The sequence below is a fragment of the Vicia villosa genome, unplaced genomic scaffold (assembly GCF_029867415.1).
Source record: "Vicia villosa cultivar HV-30 ecotype Madison, WI unplaced genomic scaffold, Vvil1.0 ctg.000034F_1_1_3, whole genome shotgun sequence".
NCBI lineage: Eukaryota > Viridiplantae > Streptophyta > Magnoliopsida > Fabales > Fabaceae > Vicia > Vicia villosa.
In genome coordinates this window covers 645,915-664,812 of record NW_026704969.1, presented here as the reverse complement: position 1 = coordinate 664,812, position 18,898 = coordinate 645,915, and the positions used below count along the sequence as shown (strand labels likewise).

Here is an 18,898-nt window from a genome sequence, read left to right as displayed (position 1 = left end):
TGATTAATTTGTGCTATGTGTTGCGTATCTACTTTATGAGCTTTTTGTGGATTTATGAAGGTAGCATCCTAAATGTTTTTGAAATTACATTTTAATTACTATTAATTTCCTATATATTTACGTGGGGCACTTTAGGGTGTTACATAAGTTACCAACTATAGTGAAATCTCTTACTGCGTAAAAGGAATGGAGTACTACCGGATTGTGAGGGGATCCAGGATATATCCTTGTGTCATTTATTTTTCTGCACTTTACCTCTTCCATAACCTCACCATAAACCAGAAAAATAATTTCATCTTCACTAAAAACTAATAAAATTTTAAAGAACCTAATTCTTCCCCGCTCTTAGGCGAACTTCGTACTTACAGTTGATCAAGCTAAAATACATTTGTTTAAAGTTAACACTGTAGTCCAATGACTCTCAAGTGAAGACTTATGGTTTATGATGACCATTGGTTTAAACTTTCAACATCTCATATGATGGTAATTAATATGGAAATATCTCAAGCCTCATCAAGAAGACTCAAGGATGCTAAAATCAAATATAATGATGTCAAGACTTAAGGCTTCAGAGTGTAAAAGAGAGGAAGTGTGAAAGCTCGATTGATCGTGTCTGGTTGAATGATCATTATATTCTAGAGACACAAGGGTGTTTCTGGAAGTATTATAACTAAATCACACACACACACACACACACTCTCTCTCTCTCTCTCACTCTCTCTCCCTCTCTCCCTCTCTCTCTCACACACACACACTTAAAACATTGAGAAACCTCTCATTTTTAATTAAAATCACCTAAAAATGTTTTTAAAGCCTAGGAAGTCTATTTGATTAGGTTTGTAAACTGTTTAATTGATTGGATTATAAGCCTAAATGATTAAATGATGCCTAATTGAGTTTATAATTGATTATGATATTATCTTAACGATCGTTAACGACTCTATATCTAAACTTCCATTTTGGGCAGCCATAATCGATTATTGGCATTGCCTAATCGATTAGCCTAATTGATCTGGTTACTTGTTTGCCCCATGAATTATTTTCAAATTTACACAATTTCTTGGCCTATAAATAAAAAGTTTATCTATCATTTCAAAACATCTAGAAAACATAAAAAAATCTTACTTTTCATTTATCTCATAACCTCTCCAAATCATTCATACTTTTCTCACATATTTTAGCCTTAATGCTTTTGAGTATTCTTGAGACTTAATGAGAATAGTGTTTTGTGTGAGGGTATAATTGAAAATATACCAAGAGTATTTTTTCTCTAGAGTAAATCATTCTTTTTTTAGGAAGTGATTGTTTTGGTTGGGAGTTAAATTTCTTAAAAAGCTCTTGTTATGGGTATTAGTTTAAGTCTCCATTTAATTCGTGAACTCCATCACTGAAAAATCCCTCTTTTAATTCGTGAAAATCAAAAGACGATTCTCACATGCGGTGCCATTATTCCACATTAGAACATAATAGATAAAAATATAATGATGACCACTATGGCAAAATTTAGGATGTGGTGGTTATGATTTCCAATAATCTAAGAAGAGGTACATGCAAGATTAACATTTCAATGTTCAAATTAATAATATATGTTAAAAATGAAACTATTGCAAACTTAAATCAAAATATATTTGGTTGTGACTCGGAATAACAATTTAAAACTATTTGAAGTTAAGTTGATAAGAGGTGATAAAAATGGAGGTTATACTCCTATGTGTTATGACTTAGTGGAAGTTCACTTGTTCATAAGTGAGTAGAACACTTTTTACTAGTAGATTAAAAAAATACAAAAAATAAAGTAGCATAATCTATTACATTTCGTTGAAGCTAGTTTAGATTTAGAAAATCAAAACAAAAACAAAACAAACTACCACAAAACATAGCATCAAACATAGCAACAAACTTTAGCATCAATGTCGCTTCAAATTCAATCACACTCACTACGACCTTTCAACTTCAGCAAAACACACCCCCATTCATCTTCACGCATCACCCTCTTCTCCATCCGTGCAACCACCTCAACCACCTCACCGCCACCGTCAATCTCACTCCAGTCTTCATCCAATCCGCCGACTCATTCACCATCCCTTTTCACAACCACACCGCCGCCCGAAATTGCAGCGGTTCATCCCACCCCTGAACTGGGACTCCTCTCTCACTTGTTCGTTTTCTCCATGGTACCACAAAGTTTTCTTCTTTTTTTGGTTTCTTAGTGAAGTTGATTTTTTTTTTTACGATCAAATAAACCAAACCCTAATTTTGTGTTTTTTGATTTTGTAGGTTTTTGGGTCATTTTTCTCAGTGGTTTTAGTTTCTATCCCAACGTTAATTGTAGGTTTTTGTGTTGTGAATTTCAATTGATTTGTTGAATGGTTAATATAATGTAGAACTAATTGTTGGTGTTTATTTGTTGTATAGGCTTTTGGAAGATTAGGAGATTCTGTTAAGAAATTGTCTAAGGTTTGTTCTGAAGAGGTACCTGGAACTTTAACTTCTCTCAAGCTTTCTGGGTTGGAGATCAATGATTTGACCCAACAATTGAGCACTATCAGGTAACACACTATTCCTTTTTTTCTTCATTATGATGTATGAAGCATGAAAACCTCTAGGAGAAGGCGTATCGCAGTGTTCGTGCCTGACACTTGTACGACATGTGTCGGTAAAGTTAGACAAGTGCTCTCCAAAATATTATTTATTTCTTTGATTTGACACTCTTTGAATGTCCAACACCCGTATGACACTCATATAACATGTGCGTACCTCAATTTGAAACCATGATACTGGTGTCTATGTCTTAGTGTTGTGTTCATGTCTACGTTGATGCTTCATAGATTATGATAGCTGCTGCCTTTGGTTGTATTTTTTAGAATGTTAGTCTACCTCTGATCTAGTTTTTATATTGTCGTGTCCCAATGTCCGTGTCAGAATCCGTATTTCATAGTACTCTCCGTTTCAAACTGAGTGTCGTTTAATGTTTTTGCACACATATTAGAAAAATAGCAATCATTTCTACATTGAAAAATGAGAATGACATTCATTTTAAAACAATTTTTCTCTCTCTAAAACGACACTTATTTTGAAACGGAGAGAGTATATAATATATACCACTTCAGCAATATTGTGGCTGCAATAGCGGTTGCATCCCGGTAATTTAAAACCATGGTACCGGTGTCTGTGTTTTCGTATTTGTGTTCGTGTATATGTTGATGCTTCATAGATTATGATAGCTGCTGCCTTTGGTTGTTTTATTTAGAATGTTAGTCTACCTCTGATCATGTTGTGCAAAATATAATTAGGCATAAAATTTCTGGCTTTGCCATTGGAAAGAAGAATGGAAGAAGTATCAGATCAAGATCCTTTAGCAAGAAGAACCCAGCTTCCTAAAATTGCGAAAAATGCTTAGGTGTGTTTTTGTGAGCATTTTTGTTTCTAGAACTATGCTTATATTGTTGAATGGGAAATGCTGATGGGTGTGTATGTATGTCCTTTTCAATATTCATATGCATTTAAGTTACAAGATTTGTATAGAAGTTCCATCATTATAATATAAACCATTGCAAAACAATGAATAAAGTTACTCTATGAAGGTCCTATGTTGATACTGAGTAGTAAAATTATTGGCATTGAGTAAGTGTTGGCTCGTTTGAGTTTTTGGATTCAGCTAACAAGTGGTATGGACCATTTTATGGACCATGATTGCTTTCAATCCGATTTGCCTCATTCATGCAATTAGAACAACAGCTAAATTTGTTTTTTTTATTCAGCTAGCATGTGGTATGGACCATTTCATATTTAAATTTGACACAACAGTTAAAAAGTTTCAACTAACACACTGTTTTATTAAATTGAAGATGTGTCTTGTTATCAATATATGACTGACAATAAGATATATGGTTACATAATTACGTCAATTTCAGTGTCTAATGGACAGGAGTACATGACTTTAGCACACCAAAGTCAGCTGACTTTCTCTCAGTCTGCACCATCAGATCAATCCAACATTTGAGATGGTGTCACGTGGCAAAAATTTTCTCACACTGACGACACTTAATAAGACACATGCCACTGTGTGAGACCATGAGATTGATCTGATGATGCAGACTGAGCGAAAATCATGAGACTTTGTCGCCCTAAAGTCATGTTAACCAGATCCAGTGTCTATGTGTTAGTGACTCTGACTTTGGCTGACTTTGTAAAGTGTTGGTTTATCTAATAGTATCCGCAGAAATTTAGACAAAATTTCTGGGGTTGGCTTTAAAGATATAGGTGGAAGCACTAAGTTGAGGGTCCTATTTTGAGTTTTGAAGTTGCCTTTGCAAAATAATGAGAAAAGCTGCTTTCACCATGGACCTATTTTGATCCTGAGGACCAGTAAATTAATGGCATTGATTAACTCTTAGCTCATTTGGGGTGTTGGCCTCACCTAACATGTGTCATATGGACCATTTCATATTGAACACTTGTAAACTACTTATAACTACTTATCAGTCTATCAATTTATGTTGCAATTGCACTTAAAATACACTTTAGTACAATTTTTAAAAGCTACGAAGTCTATTAGAAGTTATGCGTTGCACAAAACTTCTAATTCACATTGTATAACATGTTTTTGGATTGACTTTTGAGAAACTCATAATCAATTTTAGAGAAACTCATAATCAATTTTAGAGGTGTAGAATTGATTCTAGGTAATTTTGAGATGTTTGGTTTGTCAAAAGTAGTATTGATTCTGTCTCTAAAATTGATTTTATTTGAAATTATAATTTGTAGTTTCTGTCTCCAGAATTGATACACAGTGATTTTTACACTGAAATTTATTGTTCAAATTACTTTTACATAAATGTATGCAAACATTTATCAATTATGCTAAATCAATTTTGTAAAAATCAATTCTATCAAACTCAATTCTACTAGAATCAATTATATTTACCGTCAATTCAAACACACCCATAATTGTGGCGTGCTTGTAACCGCAATTTTAAACCTTGAATCAAGTAAGCATGAAGTCCTAGTTTAAAATCTTATTGCCTCCACAGTACCAAAAAGAAGCTACAAAGTCTATCATGAATCTGTATATATTTATGACTCCATGATTGTTTGTAATTCCATTCAAGCATTATTGAATTTAACTTAAATTGGATTATTCAAATAAACATCTACAATTTTGCGTGCCTCTTTAGCAAGTCTCCGGCGTTTTTTGCATTTTCTGGAACTGGCATGTTGCTTTTAAGAGTAACTCTAGAAGATGCTATCAACATTTTGTTTTGTGAATTTGAAGGATCAACCTTCCAGATTCTCACATCCCACACCTGATACACATTCAGAGAAAGACTATATAAGTAAATGAACGTGTATTATTGAAAAATAAAAGTAATGAATATTGTATGAAATATAAATTAACAATTTTTAAAAAAAATTAATACTTCTACCCTGTTCCATATTTTAAGCAAAATTCCCATTTGGATAGTAAAACATTGAATGATGAGTTGTACAGTTGGATTTTTTTTAAGGACCATTATGATCTTACTTTTTACAATTCAGACAACTGTTATTTTCATTCCTCATTAATATTTTAATAAAATAACTGTTATCCATAATTAAATTTCATAAATACTGAATGAATGAAATCAATGTATTTTAGTATATCCATTAAATTGAACCCAACCCTTAAAATCTCTCATGACATCAGAAACATGAAATCAACGGTGATAGTAATTTTGAAAAATTAATAAATTAAACGTAATAAATTTTAATTTTGAAAAATTAATAAATTAAACGTAATAATAAGAATGTCAATTTTAGACACAACTACATATTATTTTAGAAGATGTTAGTATCAATAACTTCGAATCTCAATTTTAAACAGAACTACATACTCCCTCCGGCCATTATTATAAGTAAATATTCTTTTTTTAGGTTCATTGAATAATGAATGTACGTAGTCTTTTATATGGACCAGATATATTATAATTCAGACCGGAGAAAGTATTATTTTATAACTTCGAATCTATGTGCTCAAGATTAAAGGGGAAATGACACAAAAACAAACCAAGCAAACAACACCTATCATTTTGAGATAAGATCTTATCCACCCATACTCCAACCAAAAGAATAATCTCAATAATCAAGTAAAATGAGTCAAACCAGAGCATTTAAACCAAAAACAACAAAAATTATATACACAAATATCACCAATAAGAGGAGCAAGCAATCACCTGAATGGATTTCCCAACAGTCAAAGGTGTAGCTTCAGCATGAATAAAATCACCAATAAAAGCTGCTTTCAAATGATTGATGCTAAGTTGAATTCCTGCAACTCTTTTGTAACCACAAGCAATATGTGCTCCAATACTTGCTAGTGATTCTGCTATCAATGCTGATACACCTCCATGAAGCACCTTAAATGGCTGCAACCATATCCATAATCAAATCAAAACCAAAAAAAATGAAACTTTATAATAAAATATTCATAATCCGTCAAATAATTATCCACAAATTCTAGCTCAACTGGCAGAAGTGGTAAATAATTATTACCAGGATTCGAATCCTGATATTCACAATTGTCTTTGTGAATTTCTAGTGGTTACCACAGATAAAAAAATCATCAAATAATTACTCGTAAATTCTAACTCAAATGACGGACACCGATATTATTAAATTGTAAGTAATCATCAGGATTCGAATCCTGGTAGTACGAAAACAAATAGTAAATAATTGTTATAAGAGGTAAAGAAAAGAGGGTTGACCTGGCAACACTTTTGGGTAAGATGAAGATTTCCAGAAACTTTCTCAGCTGATATATCTTCAAACTCAAATCCTATGGTATCAAGAGGTGCATCCAATTCAGCAGTTTTTGGTCTTGACGAGGATGATGTCTTGTTATCCATGATAAGAGATCAAAAAGGGTTTTCTGTTTTTTGATCTCTCTTGTTCACAAATAATGTGTAGTTATCATCATTGAATAGTGATTTTATTTATATTGACAAAATGGGTCAAACTTATACAACTCATGGAAAATTTGATTGAATGATTGAGAGTCGTTGATTAGAAGGGTATTTTAGGGATTAAAAATAAATGAAAGGTCATAGTTGGATGGTAGGTGAAGTGTTATTGGTTGGTGGGTCGTAGAAAATAGAACATTGGGGTGTAAATGACGACGTCATGGTGTGCTCAATTTTGTGACTTTGGATTTGACTCGTGAATTTTTTTTGTCAGCTCGATGTGAAATCAACGGAGGAGATTATTTTGAAAAGATTTAATAAATTTTGAAACACATGATGTGATGCAAAAGATATACAATCTGCAAAATGCAAAGAGTAAGGGTGGTAAACGAGAATATCCGTCCCGTTAGGTCTGTTTCATAAAAATCTGCGAAAAAAGAGATGGAATAAAGATATACAATCTGCAAAATGCAAAGAGTAAGGGTGGTAAACGAGAATATCCGTCCCGTTAGGTCTGTTTCATAAAAACCTGCGAAAAAAGAGATGGAATAAAGATATACAATCTGCAAAATGCAAAGAGTAAGGGTGGTAAACGAGAATATCCGTCCCGTTAGGTCTGTTTCATAAAAACCTGCGAAAAAAGAGATGGAATAAAGATATACAATCTGCAAAATGCAAAAAGTAAGGGTGGTAAACGAGAATATCCGTCCCGTTAGGTCTGTTTCATAAAAACCTGCGAAAAAAGAGATGGAATAGGGCGGACATGGTTGAGAGTGCGGATCTAAAAGTTTGCTCTGTCCACAAAAAGTGAGAGCGGGACAGGAAAGGTCCGCGGGTATTGAACTTTTTAGACTTAAAAATAATAAAATTTTATGAAAAAGTTGATGCTCGCAAAAGCCCGCAAAAAATAGAGCAGAGCGGGAGAGACACATTAAAGAGAATAACTCTAAAACCTTGTCCCATCCTAACAAAAATACGGACAAAACGGACTTTTCCCGCATACAAAATCCGTTTTACCACCCGCTAACTTCAAATAAACTCAAAATTAAAATACCCCCACCTAACTAACAAGAATGAGTTGCATAAACAAATGGCATACAGAGATGAAACAACCATATAATAACTACAATATTGAATGCCAAAATTGAAATATACTTCATGGCTGCAACAAAACTATAACCTCTGACCAATACTAGCGAAACTTGACTAAGAATCAAACCAAACTCTAAAACCAAAGTGTAGTGTCAAGTAAATAATTGACTCAGGCCATTACAAGTCGCTTCCCAAATTGAAATTTGATTAAGAATCAAACCAAACTCTAACTTTTTTTTTCCATTAGGCCCTTTCCACATTATTCAAATGCTAGCAAACTCAATTACATCGATTTTTTTTTTTTTTTCATTTTTTCCGGGTTTGCGCAACTCTCTAAGGCTGATAAATATTGAAAATTTCTTCACCCACCTCCTAACTTTCTTGTCCACCCCTGGTGAATTTACCACACTACCCCTTGTTTCGGAAGTTCATTTCCGAAAAGGTACTTTTTTTGTTAAAAAATGTGTTTTCGGAAATGTATTTCTGAAAACGTGTTTTTTTTAATATAAAATATTGATTTCGGAGATGCATCTCCGAAATAAAGTTACTTTTCAGAAAAAATGTGGTGTTTTCGGAATTTCATCTCCGAACGCACCCCCTTGGAGGAATTCGGAAATGAACTTCCGAAATATTCGGACCAAATTGGTCTTGGAATGTTTCGGATATACACTTCCGAAATAATTAATAATTATTAAAAAATTAAAATCAAGGTGAATCAATACAATTAATAGGTATAAAATCAAGGTGAATCAATAAAATGAAGGTGAATCAATAAAATCAAGGTGAATCAAAACATCCTAAACTATTTGAAAGTTAAAAATTATTTTACTAACTTATATAAATCAAAAACATTTTAATTCCATAAGTAAATTTTGAATTATATAGAATTAAATATAAAATTTATTCATTAAATAAAATTAAGACAAAATATTTTTTTAATTTTTTTAAACTAAATAAAAAATTATCTCATTTTTAATTATGAATCAGAATAGAAATATATAAATATATAATAATAATTATTAATTTTGTAAGTGAAATATATAAATATATAATATATAAATATATAATAATTAATATATGAATATATAAATATATAATAATTATTATAAATTAAAACACTCATTTTTTTAATTTTTATAATTATTATATAAATATATAAATATATTTATAATTAATATATAATAATTATTATATAAATATATAAATATATAATAATTTTTATAAATATATAATAATTATTATAATTATTATATAAATATATAAATTAACACACTCATTTTTTAAATTTTTTTTGTAAATACATAATGATTATTATAAATATATAAATATATAAATAAAAAATTATAACTCATTTTGTAAGTGAAATTATTTTAATTTTTTTAATTAAAATTATTTTAAATTTTAAAATATAAATCAGAAATATATAATAATTATTATGCATAACTAATAAATTATATCAAAATATATAATTATTATTATTTATTACTCATAAATTAGATCAAATTTATAATATATAAATTAATTCATATCCTAAAATTAATTTTTGGAATTTTTAGATTTTTTTTGTTTTTTCGGAGATGCATCTCCGAATTAATCCAAATCCTAATTTTTGAGATTTTTCGAAAATGCACTTCCGAAGTCTGAAAAAATTTAGAAAAAAAAATATTTCGGAAATATATTTCCGAAACAGGGGTAAAATGGGATTTTCGCTGGGGTGACCCCATAGAGAGGTGGGTAAAGAAAAAACCTAAATATTTGATATGACAAAATTGTGTATCACGTTAGAAATGTTTAACTATCGGAGAGTTTTGAACCACACCTACATATTTAAATGACATAAAAAGAAATGAGAAACACTATCTATCAACCCACATCCATAGGAACAATCCAATTGATTTTTGTTCAACACCCTCTCTTGTCTAAATTATCCTTAGATGGTATCTTTAAGGAACAAGTTTATTCCTAGAACATGTGACTTTTATCATTTCGATATCAACTGACTTTTTTAACGAAATAAATTCCCGAGCTCCAAACCCAATTATCCGCCCTCCTTGAAGTAATGGACACCCATCCGTCACTTTTCCTGTAACTCATTCTCTAACACAGCTTTTTCGTGTGACATGTCTCTATTCCAATTGATATTCTACTAATGTGCACTTACTCTTGGGTTACTTTATTTTTAAGTTTTTATCTTCATAAATTATAAAAAATTTCAAAAATCTAGCCACAAAAACATGTTCTCTCATTTTCCATCAATCTTTTGAGTTTTATAGACATTCAATCAAAAACAAATCCTCATGTTCTATTTTTGACACCTTGGATGTCCTTTCACCTTACTGGACATTTTTTCCCTTCTCCGACAATCCTACCATTTTCCTTACTATACTTGCTAAAACTCTTTACCATAAATGCCTAATAATGTTGAAGTTAAAAGATTTTAAATTTTTTATGCCTAACCTCTCTTCCGCCTTCTCTCGAGACACCTTATCTCATTGAATCCAATGCTTTTCTTAGCTTCCACACTCTCATCCCATAAAAACTTTTAAAATAAGGATTCAAGTTTGGAAGTAAAACCTGACAGTGATTTAAAGAAAGAAAGGAAGTAAACTGGTATTGCATACATGACCAATTTTAAGAGGACAACACGACCACTGATTGATAAACGTTTGTTATTCCATCTGAATAGTCTTCGTCTAACCGAATCTAAAACTTGTTTTCATATTCATTCTCTTATGTGGTTAATCCCAATTGGAAGTCCAATGTATTTAAATGGAAAATTATGATTTTACAGTTCAAGACAGGACCATAGTTGCTTCCTTTAGTCATGCCGGTTGTATATTAACGCCAACTAATTTATGAAAACTTATCTTCAAGCTCGACACCAATTCAAATAATTGAAGAATTGATTTAATTGTCAATGCATTTTTCCAACTCTTTTTCCCAATGACCAATGGGTCAAATTGGTAACCTTCAAACTTATCCAACTGAATTGCTTTTGACATCATTAAATTCAAACCCTCGGCCACTATTAAAAAGAGAAACATCGATAAGGGATCTTTTTCTCTAAGGCCCCTACTAACAGTAAACTCCTGAATAGGACTCCCATTTATCAGAATTGACATCTGATTTGTACGAAGGCATTTATAAATTCAGTTCCACCATTTTACATTATACCCATAACAAAATCGAAGTATTGTGAATCGCCCGAATCATGTCGTTTTGAAGTCCACTTTAAACATCCAATGATTAAAATAAAAAAAAATTATAAATAAGAATAACTATCCATTGAAAATAATCTATTTTATTGATGTATATTAAAATTTTAATAATATTTAATTTTTTTTATGATAAATATTTCATATCTTTTTATTATTTTTTTGACAGATCTAATACCTTTTGCCATAATTAAGAGTAAAAATATTTTATTTTTTTATTTTTTTAAGTATATTATTTTTTAATGCAATCCAATTGCGTGAAAACTAAGTTTTATATTTTATCTTTTTCCTATTTATTTAATGGACAAAAAACACATGTTTTAAAATATAAATTTTATTTTTAAATATATTAAACTTTTTAAATGACTATTTTTTCTTAGAACGAGCATGATTAAATTTTGTTAGCAACACACATACTTATACACATTTCAAAAATATAATAATATTAGTTAATAAAATTTATAGATATCATCAAGTTTGTATAAAACCTTTGTAATATAGTGGAATTTGTATAAATTTCAATCAATAAAAAATATTTTAGCAATATATGTTTAAAAAAATTATTTTTAAAATATAAATATCAAAATGTATTATTTTATTAAAAATATCCAAATTTTTGCAAGAGTAAGTGTGCACAAAAAATTTGAAATAATGAAATGATTAAAAAAATTAGAGTTAATACTCAATTTGTGTCCTTTCATATGAATAATATCATGGTAATCAAAATTAGGTTGGACTGCTTTGTTCGATCAGTCAGATCGAAAATTAGAACCCTAACTCTTTAATTGAACTTAAAACTTGGGATGTATAGAAGAATTGGGATTTCAACTAGAAAATCGGTTAACAATCGATTAAAAACTGACGGCTTACACTATTTTTAAGGTCGGATCAAATGTTGCTTTTGATTTGTAAACATACGATAAAGGGTTTTGTTTTGAATTAAAATATTTTTTGATTTAATTTCCTTTTTCCTTCTCTAATCACTCTAGTACACATTATTGTCGAAAAATAAAAGTAAAAAAGTATTCTCAATTTCTCTATTCATTTGATAAATAAAATTGAATATTTTAACAATACATATACATACATACATACATACAAATATATATATATATATATATATATATATATATATATATATATATATATATATATATATATATATATATATATATATATATATATATATATATATATATATATATAAAAGAGAGAGAGAGAGATGCAATAAAGTATAGTGCAATGCGTAACATATGAGAAGAGGAAATGACAAGGCACTGTTATGAACAAACAATTGATAAGATTATTATTATTACTATTACTATTATTATTATTACAATGAATTTTTTGGGCCTACCTACCTAGCCTATTAGAAATATAAAAGGCTATAAAAAAACTATTAAGTGTTAATTATTAATAAATCATCAATAAATTTGCATATATCTTTTTGTTTTATTATGAAATTAGAAACGAAAAGAGAAACGACGGTGATGGCAAATTGCTCTTCCGATGTGGTGGGGGTGGGAGACATGTAATGTTAGCATTCTAACGCTCAAGTCAGTATATGAGAAAGAAGAGTGAAGTGAAATTGAATTTGAGATTTGTTACCCCAGATGTTGGGTGTAACTTGAGAAGAAGTGACATTTGCAATCACTTGAAACTCGGCTTCTAACGGTGTGAAAGGTGTTAAGACTCTTAAACCATGAATGGTATATGGATGCGTGTAGATATAGAGGGTGGGCGAGCCATATTGACCCCTTCCCTATCAAAGTATGGTTTTAAAATCCCATTGCTCTCAGGTCTAATGTTGCAATGTCTGATTTGGAATTGATAAAAAAGTTATCCTCTCATCGTTAGAATACAGGGGTGTAAAGTCTTTGACGTTAAAACATTTGTCATATGTTTCCTTTATTGATTCTTGGTAAAAACATGAAGAGCAAGAGAATCACTAACAAAACTGTAAGGGCTCTCACGTCTCCAGATGCCTAATTTGCGACGCTAAGTGTGCATAAAATCCTTAAACCTCCCAAAATATGATAATTAGTATTAAGAATAGAATTAGTAAATGAGGAACAAAACCGTACCTAAAACAACTGTCCAGAACTTGTGAAGAAAATACACTATACATCTATGAGAATTCTTAATTATATCAATGGAAGTTTAGATGCATAGAGTGCGTAAAAAGATCAAAGAAGGAAATCTAAAATCTTGTTATAAAAAGGGGAAGTTCAGTTGTAGGGGCAACCTATCACCATCCACTTAGCACCTCAACAATCACAAGAAAAAGGGAAAGATTCCCTACGTCAGGGACACACGTTAGAAGTAAATCAAAATTTGACTTCCTGAGGAAAATCATCATCTATCACACTTTCCTTAATTGATGTTTGATTTCCCTTAACTGACCGACGTTTGATTCCTCTTAGTTGATTGACGTTTGATTTTCCTTGGTTGACTTACATTTGATTTCCTTCAACTTACTAACATGTGATTTATCTTATTTGACACCTATATATATATATATCTATATATATATATATATATATATATATATATATATATATATATATATATATATATATATATATATATATATATATATATATATATATTTATATATATATATACCGCCCAATGACTATATCTGGTGCCTTTTCCTCGAATACACCGCCCATTTCCTAGGCGACTCTCCTGAAGCGTGCAAACATGGGATGTGATGTGTCCCTGGTCCATAACGGTGTGGAAGATGTTAGTGAAAAGTTAACCATGCTCTCATAAATAACAGGAGATTAAGTGTCCAATCACACATTCTCTCAATCCGCTTAAATTTAGCAGACCAAGATATCCATATGATAACCCTAACTCATAGACTGTCTGACCAGTCTATCTAATCACGTGCGATCCCTAAATTTTCTACATTTCTTTATGAGTTAAAATGAATGAGGATCGTGAATAAACCTCACCCAATCAACATATAGGAACAAAACTAATAATGACACTAAGGGATGACAAAATAAGAAATCAAGGAACGTTGGCATCATCCAATGACGAAATATTGATAACATCGTTCTATTAGAGCAATTATCCACCATGAAGATTTTAGTACATCTAAACCTAAGATGGATTTACCATAAAAACACACCTAATTAGAGTAGTTGGAAGGTGCAAAACTGTCACATCACAACGTAAAGGATTCTCTAACATTTGTCCTTCCATACAAATTTCCAAAGCAAAAAGTTATAGGTCTCTTAAAATCCTAAATCTCTACAATAAAAGCCCACTGAAAAAATCTACTATACTTTCCCAAAAGTTATGAAGTCTATAACGCCACCAGAAGTTTTGATAGTTTAAAATGATATTTGTAATTTTGACTACAATCGTGGCTACAAACCCCCCAATTCACTTAGGGGTGTAATCACTTAAAATTGATAATTCTTTAAATACTCTCTAAATGAATTATGTAAAGAGAAGGAGGATAACAAAAAGAGTACTACATAGTCTATTATTGCAGCTTCATGTGATAGTTGAATCCATTATGTTGCTTATATCAATTCACTTTTCTTTGTGTCTACCATTCAAATTGCAATTGCGGCTCGATGCAGTTGCGAGCATCACACAATGTGAACAATTTTGAAACCTTGAATCAAGTAACCAATAGGTTCCTAGTTAAAATCTCATTACCTCCAAACTACATACTCGATCATGAATCATGATCTACATCTTGATACATGACCAGTATTATATATGACATTTACAATTTCGGGTGTTTCTTTAACCAATCGCCGGCATCTTTTACATTTTCAGGAACAGACATGGACATGGGCATGTTGCATTTAATAGTAACTCTAGAAGATGCTATCAACAATCTGTTTTGCGAGTTTGAAGGATCAATCTTCCAGATTCTCACATCCCACACCTACATAAATAATGATAAGAGAATTTATAGAAATGGTCATGATCAATCAGTGTTGCAACATCTATACAGACCAAATCGCAATGCGACTGCGACCATTAATTAGAACCATGATCATAATAAGATGAGCACTAACCTGGATGGATTTGCCAACGGCCAAAGGTGTGGCTTCAGCATGGATAAAATCACCAATCACAGCCGGTTTCAAATGATTGATGCTAAGTTGAACTCCTACAACCCTTTTATAACCACAAGCAACATGTGCTCCAATACTGGCTAGTGCTTCTGCTATCAATGCTGATACACCTCCATGAAGCATGTTATATGGCTGCAATCATATCCAAACTCAAATAAGAAAAAGTAGCAAACATTATAATATCAATTTGTTTATATTACGATTGCGAAAAACATTACCCCAATATACGTCATTTTCAGAATCAAAATATGAAAAACTAAATCACATAAATTATTCATTGTAATTAATTCACGCTGCAACAACCATAATAAAAAAAATATAACACATCTACCTACGGAAAACACGAAACCATAAAGCCGCGCGACCTTTACGTAGCCATCCGACCGCGCGACCTTTATTTAAAACTTTGGAGAAAACTATCAAATAATTGTTGTAAGAGACAAAGAAAAAATGTTTGACCTGGCAACACTTTTGGGTAAGATGTAAATTTCCAGAAACTTTCTCTGCAGATATATCTTCAAATTCAAACCCTATTGTATGAAGGGGTACATCCAAATCAATAGTTTTTAGTTTTGCCGATGATGATGTTTTGTTCTCCATGATAAGAAATAAAGAAAAGGGTTTTCTATTTTGTGTTCTCTCTTGTTTACAATTTTTATGTAGTTAGTATTGAATATTGTTATACAATTACTCATGGAAAATTGGATGCATTGTAAATTGTTGTGATTTATTGAAGACTCATTGGGAATATTGTTAATAAAAGGGTATTTTAGGGTTTAAAAGGGTATTTTAGGGATTGAAAAAATGAAAGTTGATAGTTGAACGGTGGAGTCTAGGTTGGTTGAATAGTGGTGTAAATCAAGATCCACAATTTTATCATATTTTTAAGTGAATTTTAGAGTTTTTTTAGGAAAGTGGTAATAAGTAATAACCACTCCAATTTATAGATAGTTTATACATATAATTGTAAAGTTTTGAGTTTCAAACTCTAGTGAAGATAACAAATATATCAATATCTTTTACAAGATTTTTATAAAATATCAAAAAGCATTTTACAACTAAAATTTTATACTTATCAACTACTCCCTATAGTCATATTTATAAGAAAAGATTCTCTTTTTAGATACATTGAATAAATAATGTATCTGGACAACATGTTGTCTAAATACATTATTTATTTAATGTATCTAAAAAGAGAATATTTTTTTATAACTGGGACCGGAGGTAGTATCAATAATATGAAATCTTTTATGAAATTAAACAAAATAATAAAAGAGGAAAAGGAGAAGAATTTGTGTTATTCTCATCATCTTCAATTTTAAATATATATATTTGGCTTTATAACTCTTTAGTTCCTAGGGCCCTATTAATCCAGAGTGAACACCTGTCAAATATTGTTCCCACCAAAAATCAAACTCGATATTTTTCGAGTGTCGTCTTTTGCAGGAGCTCCTTTATCATTGGAGCCCAAGTGCTTCGTCAGTATGAGTCTTATTTAAGGATATATATCTTGAATGGAGAATCAATATGAAATGTTTTCATTAATGGACATTAATAATTATTCAATTCAATTTATAATACTCCTTCTTGGATGTCCATCAAAAATATGAATCATTAAAATCCTAGAAAAAAATCCTATGTAAAAAATTGTAGTGAAGGAAAAAGAGTACAACATTCTTTGTTAAGGAATGGACTCTTTACTAACTAAATTATTTCAAATAAGGAAGAAAATTATTTTGAAGACAATTATATGCAAAATCCATGATTTATAACGCTTCCATTGAATGTTTGTTTAGGATATGTCTCGTTTAAATCTGACTAGAAAAAATTTAGTGGAAATAAGTCCATTAAAAGAAAAAGAGTACAATATCATTTTAAGATAATTAAATTAATTTCTCTCTAGCAACTGAACGATAATTTCTTCGATGATAAAGACGAATCTCTCGTACACGTTGGTTAAGAGTTCTATTTGGATGTGAATTTGAGAAAAGGTTTAGAAGATTTCAAATGAACAAATTCGTTGGATGCTTATATATCATTTTTTCTGTAGATCATGATTGAAAAGGAACTCTAGAGAAATATGTTTTATTCGGTCTCTTTTAATGTAACCAATCCAAAAGCAAAACCGCAAATCGAACCAATTCAAACCAAAAACCGCAAAAAACCGCGTTTGGTTTGGTTGATTTTTGGATTGAACCGTGCGGTTCGGTTCGGTTTGCAGTTTTCATTTTACAAAATCAAACCGAACGGAACCGCATATTTAACTTAAGTTTTGAATTTCTATAATTAATTTATTATATTTTCAAATCCAATTGCACACCTCACGTGACTCACTTCCTATTCAACTTCATTCTCTCATTCACTCTAGGGTTTTTCTTCATCCCTCACTCTCGCTCGCCGTCGTTTCAACTTCATTGTCTCCCCTTGGTCTCACCATCTCACTCAGTCTCGCGGTCTCAAGTCTCATCATCTCCCTCTCGGTTTTGCCATCTCACTCAATTTCGTTTATGCAATCAACAAAGGTGAAAGTGTGATACTATATTTTTTTTCAATTTTTGTTTTTGCAAAGATTTTGTACATTTCCTCTGCAATTTTTTTGTCTATTTTTGTTTATGCAATTTTCTTGTATATCTCAGCGGCACAATTATTTATTTTTTATTTTTTTACTTCATATATTAGATATGACTATTATTGATAAGGAAAAAGAAGTGAGTTCTGATGTTGGCTCTCATGCTGGTGCTTCCATATCAATGACCGAAAATTAGGTACTGAAATATGTTCTGTTACCATCAAAGTTAACTAGTAAAGGAAATAAAGGAGTTTTTATTATGAGATTGCTACAATTTTGTATTCCATTTGTTGCAAGAGAAACACAGCAAGAATCATTAGAGTGGTTCTCTACTGTCTTGTATTTTATTGACTTATGTGCACATGGGAGAGTTAATGTTTGGAGACATTTAATTTATAATGTATCAATATTGAATGGTTACTCCATGATAGCCAATGCAAGTTAATGTTTCATTTTTATTCTTTATCATCTTTTCATTTGTAATACACAATGTAATTGTACAGTACTTTGGCACTCGGGAAATGTAGTTAGTTATGTTTTATAGTTCATTAGTCAATACAATTTGCTTCGTAAGTTTGACTTGTATATGGAATGATTCAGTTTGTCAGCGTTATTTGGCAGGGGGTTATTTTAGATTTTGTTGGTACATTTACAAACAATGTGAAAGTGTAATGTGAAAGTTTTTCATTTTGCTGTCTTTCCCAAAAGGATAATGTGGAAGTATTTGTAATGTGCACCAGAAAGATAGAAATTCAAGTTTTAAGTTCTTACTCATTTCTTGAAGCTTTTGTATAAAATGTGAAAGTATTTGTAATGTGAGCCAGTACTGCTAAACTAACTAATATTGAATGAATACCTAAACTAAACTAATTAGTTTCAATGAATGAATAAATATAATGAAAAGAAAGCCATAATGATTTTTTATTCATCTTATTTGCAGGCTGAAAATACTCCATCATCAATGCCTACAACAGAACC

General features: G+C 30.8%; 3 protein-coding genes across 3 annotated transcripts; 1 reads left to right on the top strand and 2 right to left on the bottom strand.

The window, feature by feature from the left end:
- The first annotated feature begins 1,778 nt into the window (after nucleotides 1-1,778).
- On the top strand, nucleotides 1,779-3,628 carry LOC131622650 (uncharacterized). The gene is made up of 4 exons (XM_058893685.1): nucleotides 1,779-2,174; nucleotides 2,278-2,328; nucleotides 2,416-2,549; nucleotides 3,294-3,628. The coding sequence occupies exons 1-4, from the start codon at nucleotides 1,911-1,913 to the stop codon at nucleotides 3,379-3,381; spliced, it is 537 nt and encodes a 178-aa protein (XP_058749668.1). The 5' UTR covers nucleotides 1,779-1,910; the 3' UTR covers nucleotides 3,382-3,628.
- Nucleotides 3,629-5,009: 1,381 nt separating this feature from the next.
- Nucleotides 5,010-6,971, bottom strand: LOC131622651 (1,4-dihydroxy-2-naphthoyl-CoA thioesterase 1-like). The gene is made up of 3 exons (XM_058893686.1): nucleotides 6,744-6,971; nucleotides 6,213-6,404; nucleotides 5,010-5,306 (listed from the first exon to the last, which is right to left on the bottom strand). Exons 1-3 carry the CDS (start codon nucleotides 6,882-6,884, stop codon nucleotides 5,154-5,156), a joined length of 486 nt encoding a protein of 161 aa, XP_058749669.1. The 5' UTR covers nucleotides 6,885-6,971; the 3' UTR covers nucleotides 5,010-5,153.
- Nucleotides 6,972-14,993: 8,022 nt separating this feature from the next.
- LOC131622644 (1,4-dihydroxy-2-naphthoyl-CoA thioesterase 1-like) lies at nucleotides 14,994-15,951 on the bottom strand. The gene is made up of 3 exons (XM_058893678.1): nucleotides 15,811-15,951; nucleotides 15,292-15,483; nucleotides 14,994-15,158 (listed from the first exon to the last, which is right to left on the bottom strand). Exons 1-3 carry the CDS (start codon nucleotides 15,949-15,951, stop codon nucleotides 14,994-14,996), a joined length of 498 nt encoding a protein of 165 aa, XP_058749661.1.
- Between the last annotated feature and the right edge of the window lie 2,947 nt (nucleotides 15,952-18,898).

Coding starts and splice junctions, on each gene's coding strand:
- LOC131622651 (XM_058893686.1), bottom strand. CDS start 6,884: ATGGATAACAAGACATCATCCTCGTCAAGACCAAAAACTGCTGAATTG. Junction 6,405..6,743: donor TTACCCAAAAGTGTTGCCAG/GTCAACCCTCTT, acceptor ATATGGTTGCAG/CCATTTAAGGTGCTTCATGG. Junction 5,307..6,212: donor CTGTTGGGAAATCCATTCAG/GTGATTGCTTGC, acceptor AATGTGTATCAG/GTGTGGGATGTGAGAATCTG.
- LOC131622644 (XM_058893678.1), bottom strand. CDS start 15,951: ATGGAGAACAAAACATCATCATCGGCAAAACTAAAAACTATTGATTTG. Junction 15,484..15,810: donor TTACCCAAAAGTGTTGCCAG/GTCAAACATTTT, acceptor ATATGATTGCAG/CCATATAACATGCTTCATGG. Junction 15,159..15,291: donor CCGTTGGCAAATCCATCCAG/GTTAGTGCTCAT, acceptor TTATTTATGTAG/GTGTGGGATGTGAGAATCTG.
- LOC131622650 (XM_058893685.1), top strand. CDS start 1,911: ATGTCGCTTCAAATTCAATCACACTCACTACGACCTTTCAACTTCAGC. Junction 2,175..2,277: donor ACTTGTTCGTTTTCTCCATG/GTACCACAAAGT, acceptor TTGATTTTGTAG/GTTTTTGGGTCATTTTTCTC. Junction 2,329..2,415: donor TTTCTATCCCAACGTTAATT/GTAGGTTTTTGT, acceptor TTTGTTGTATAG/GCTTTTGGAAGATTAGGAGA.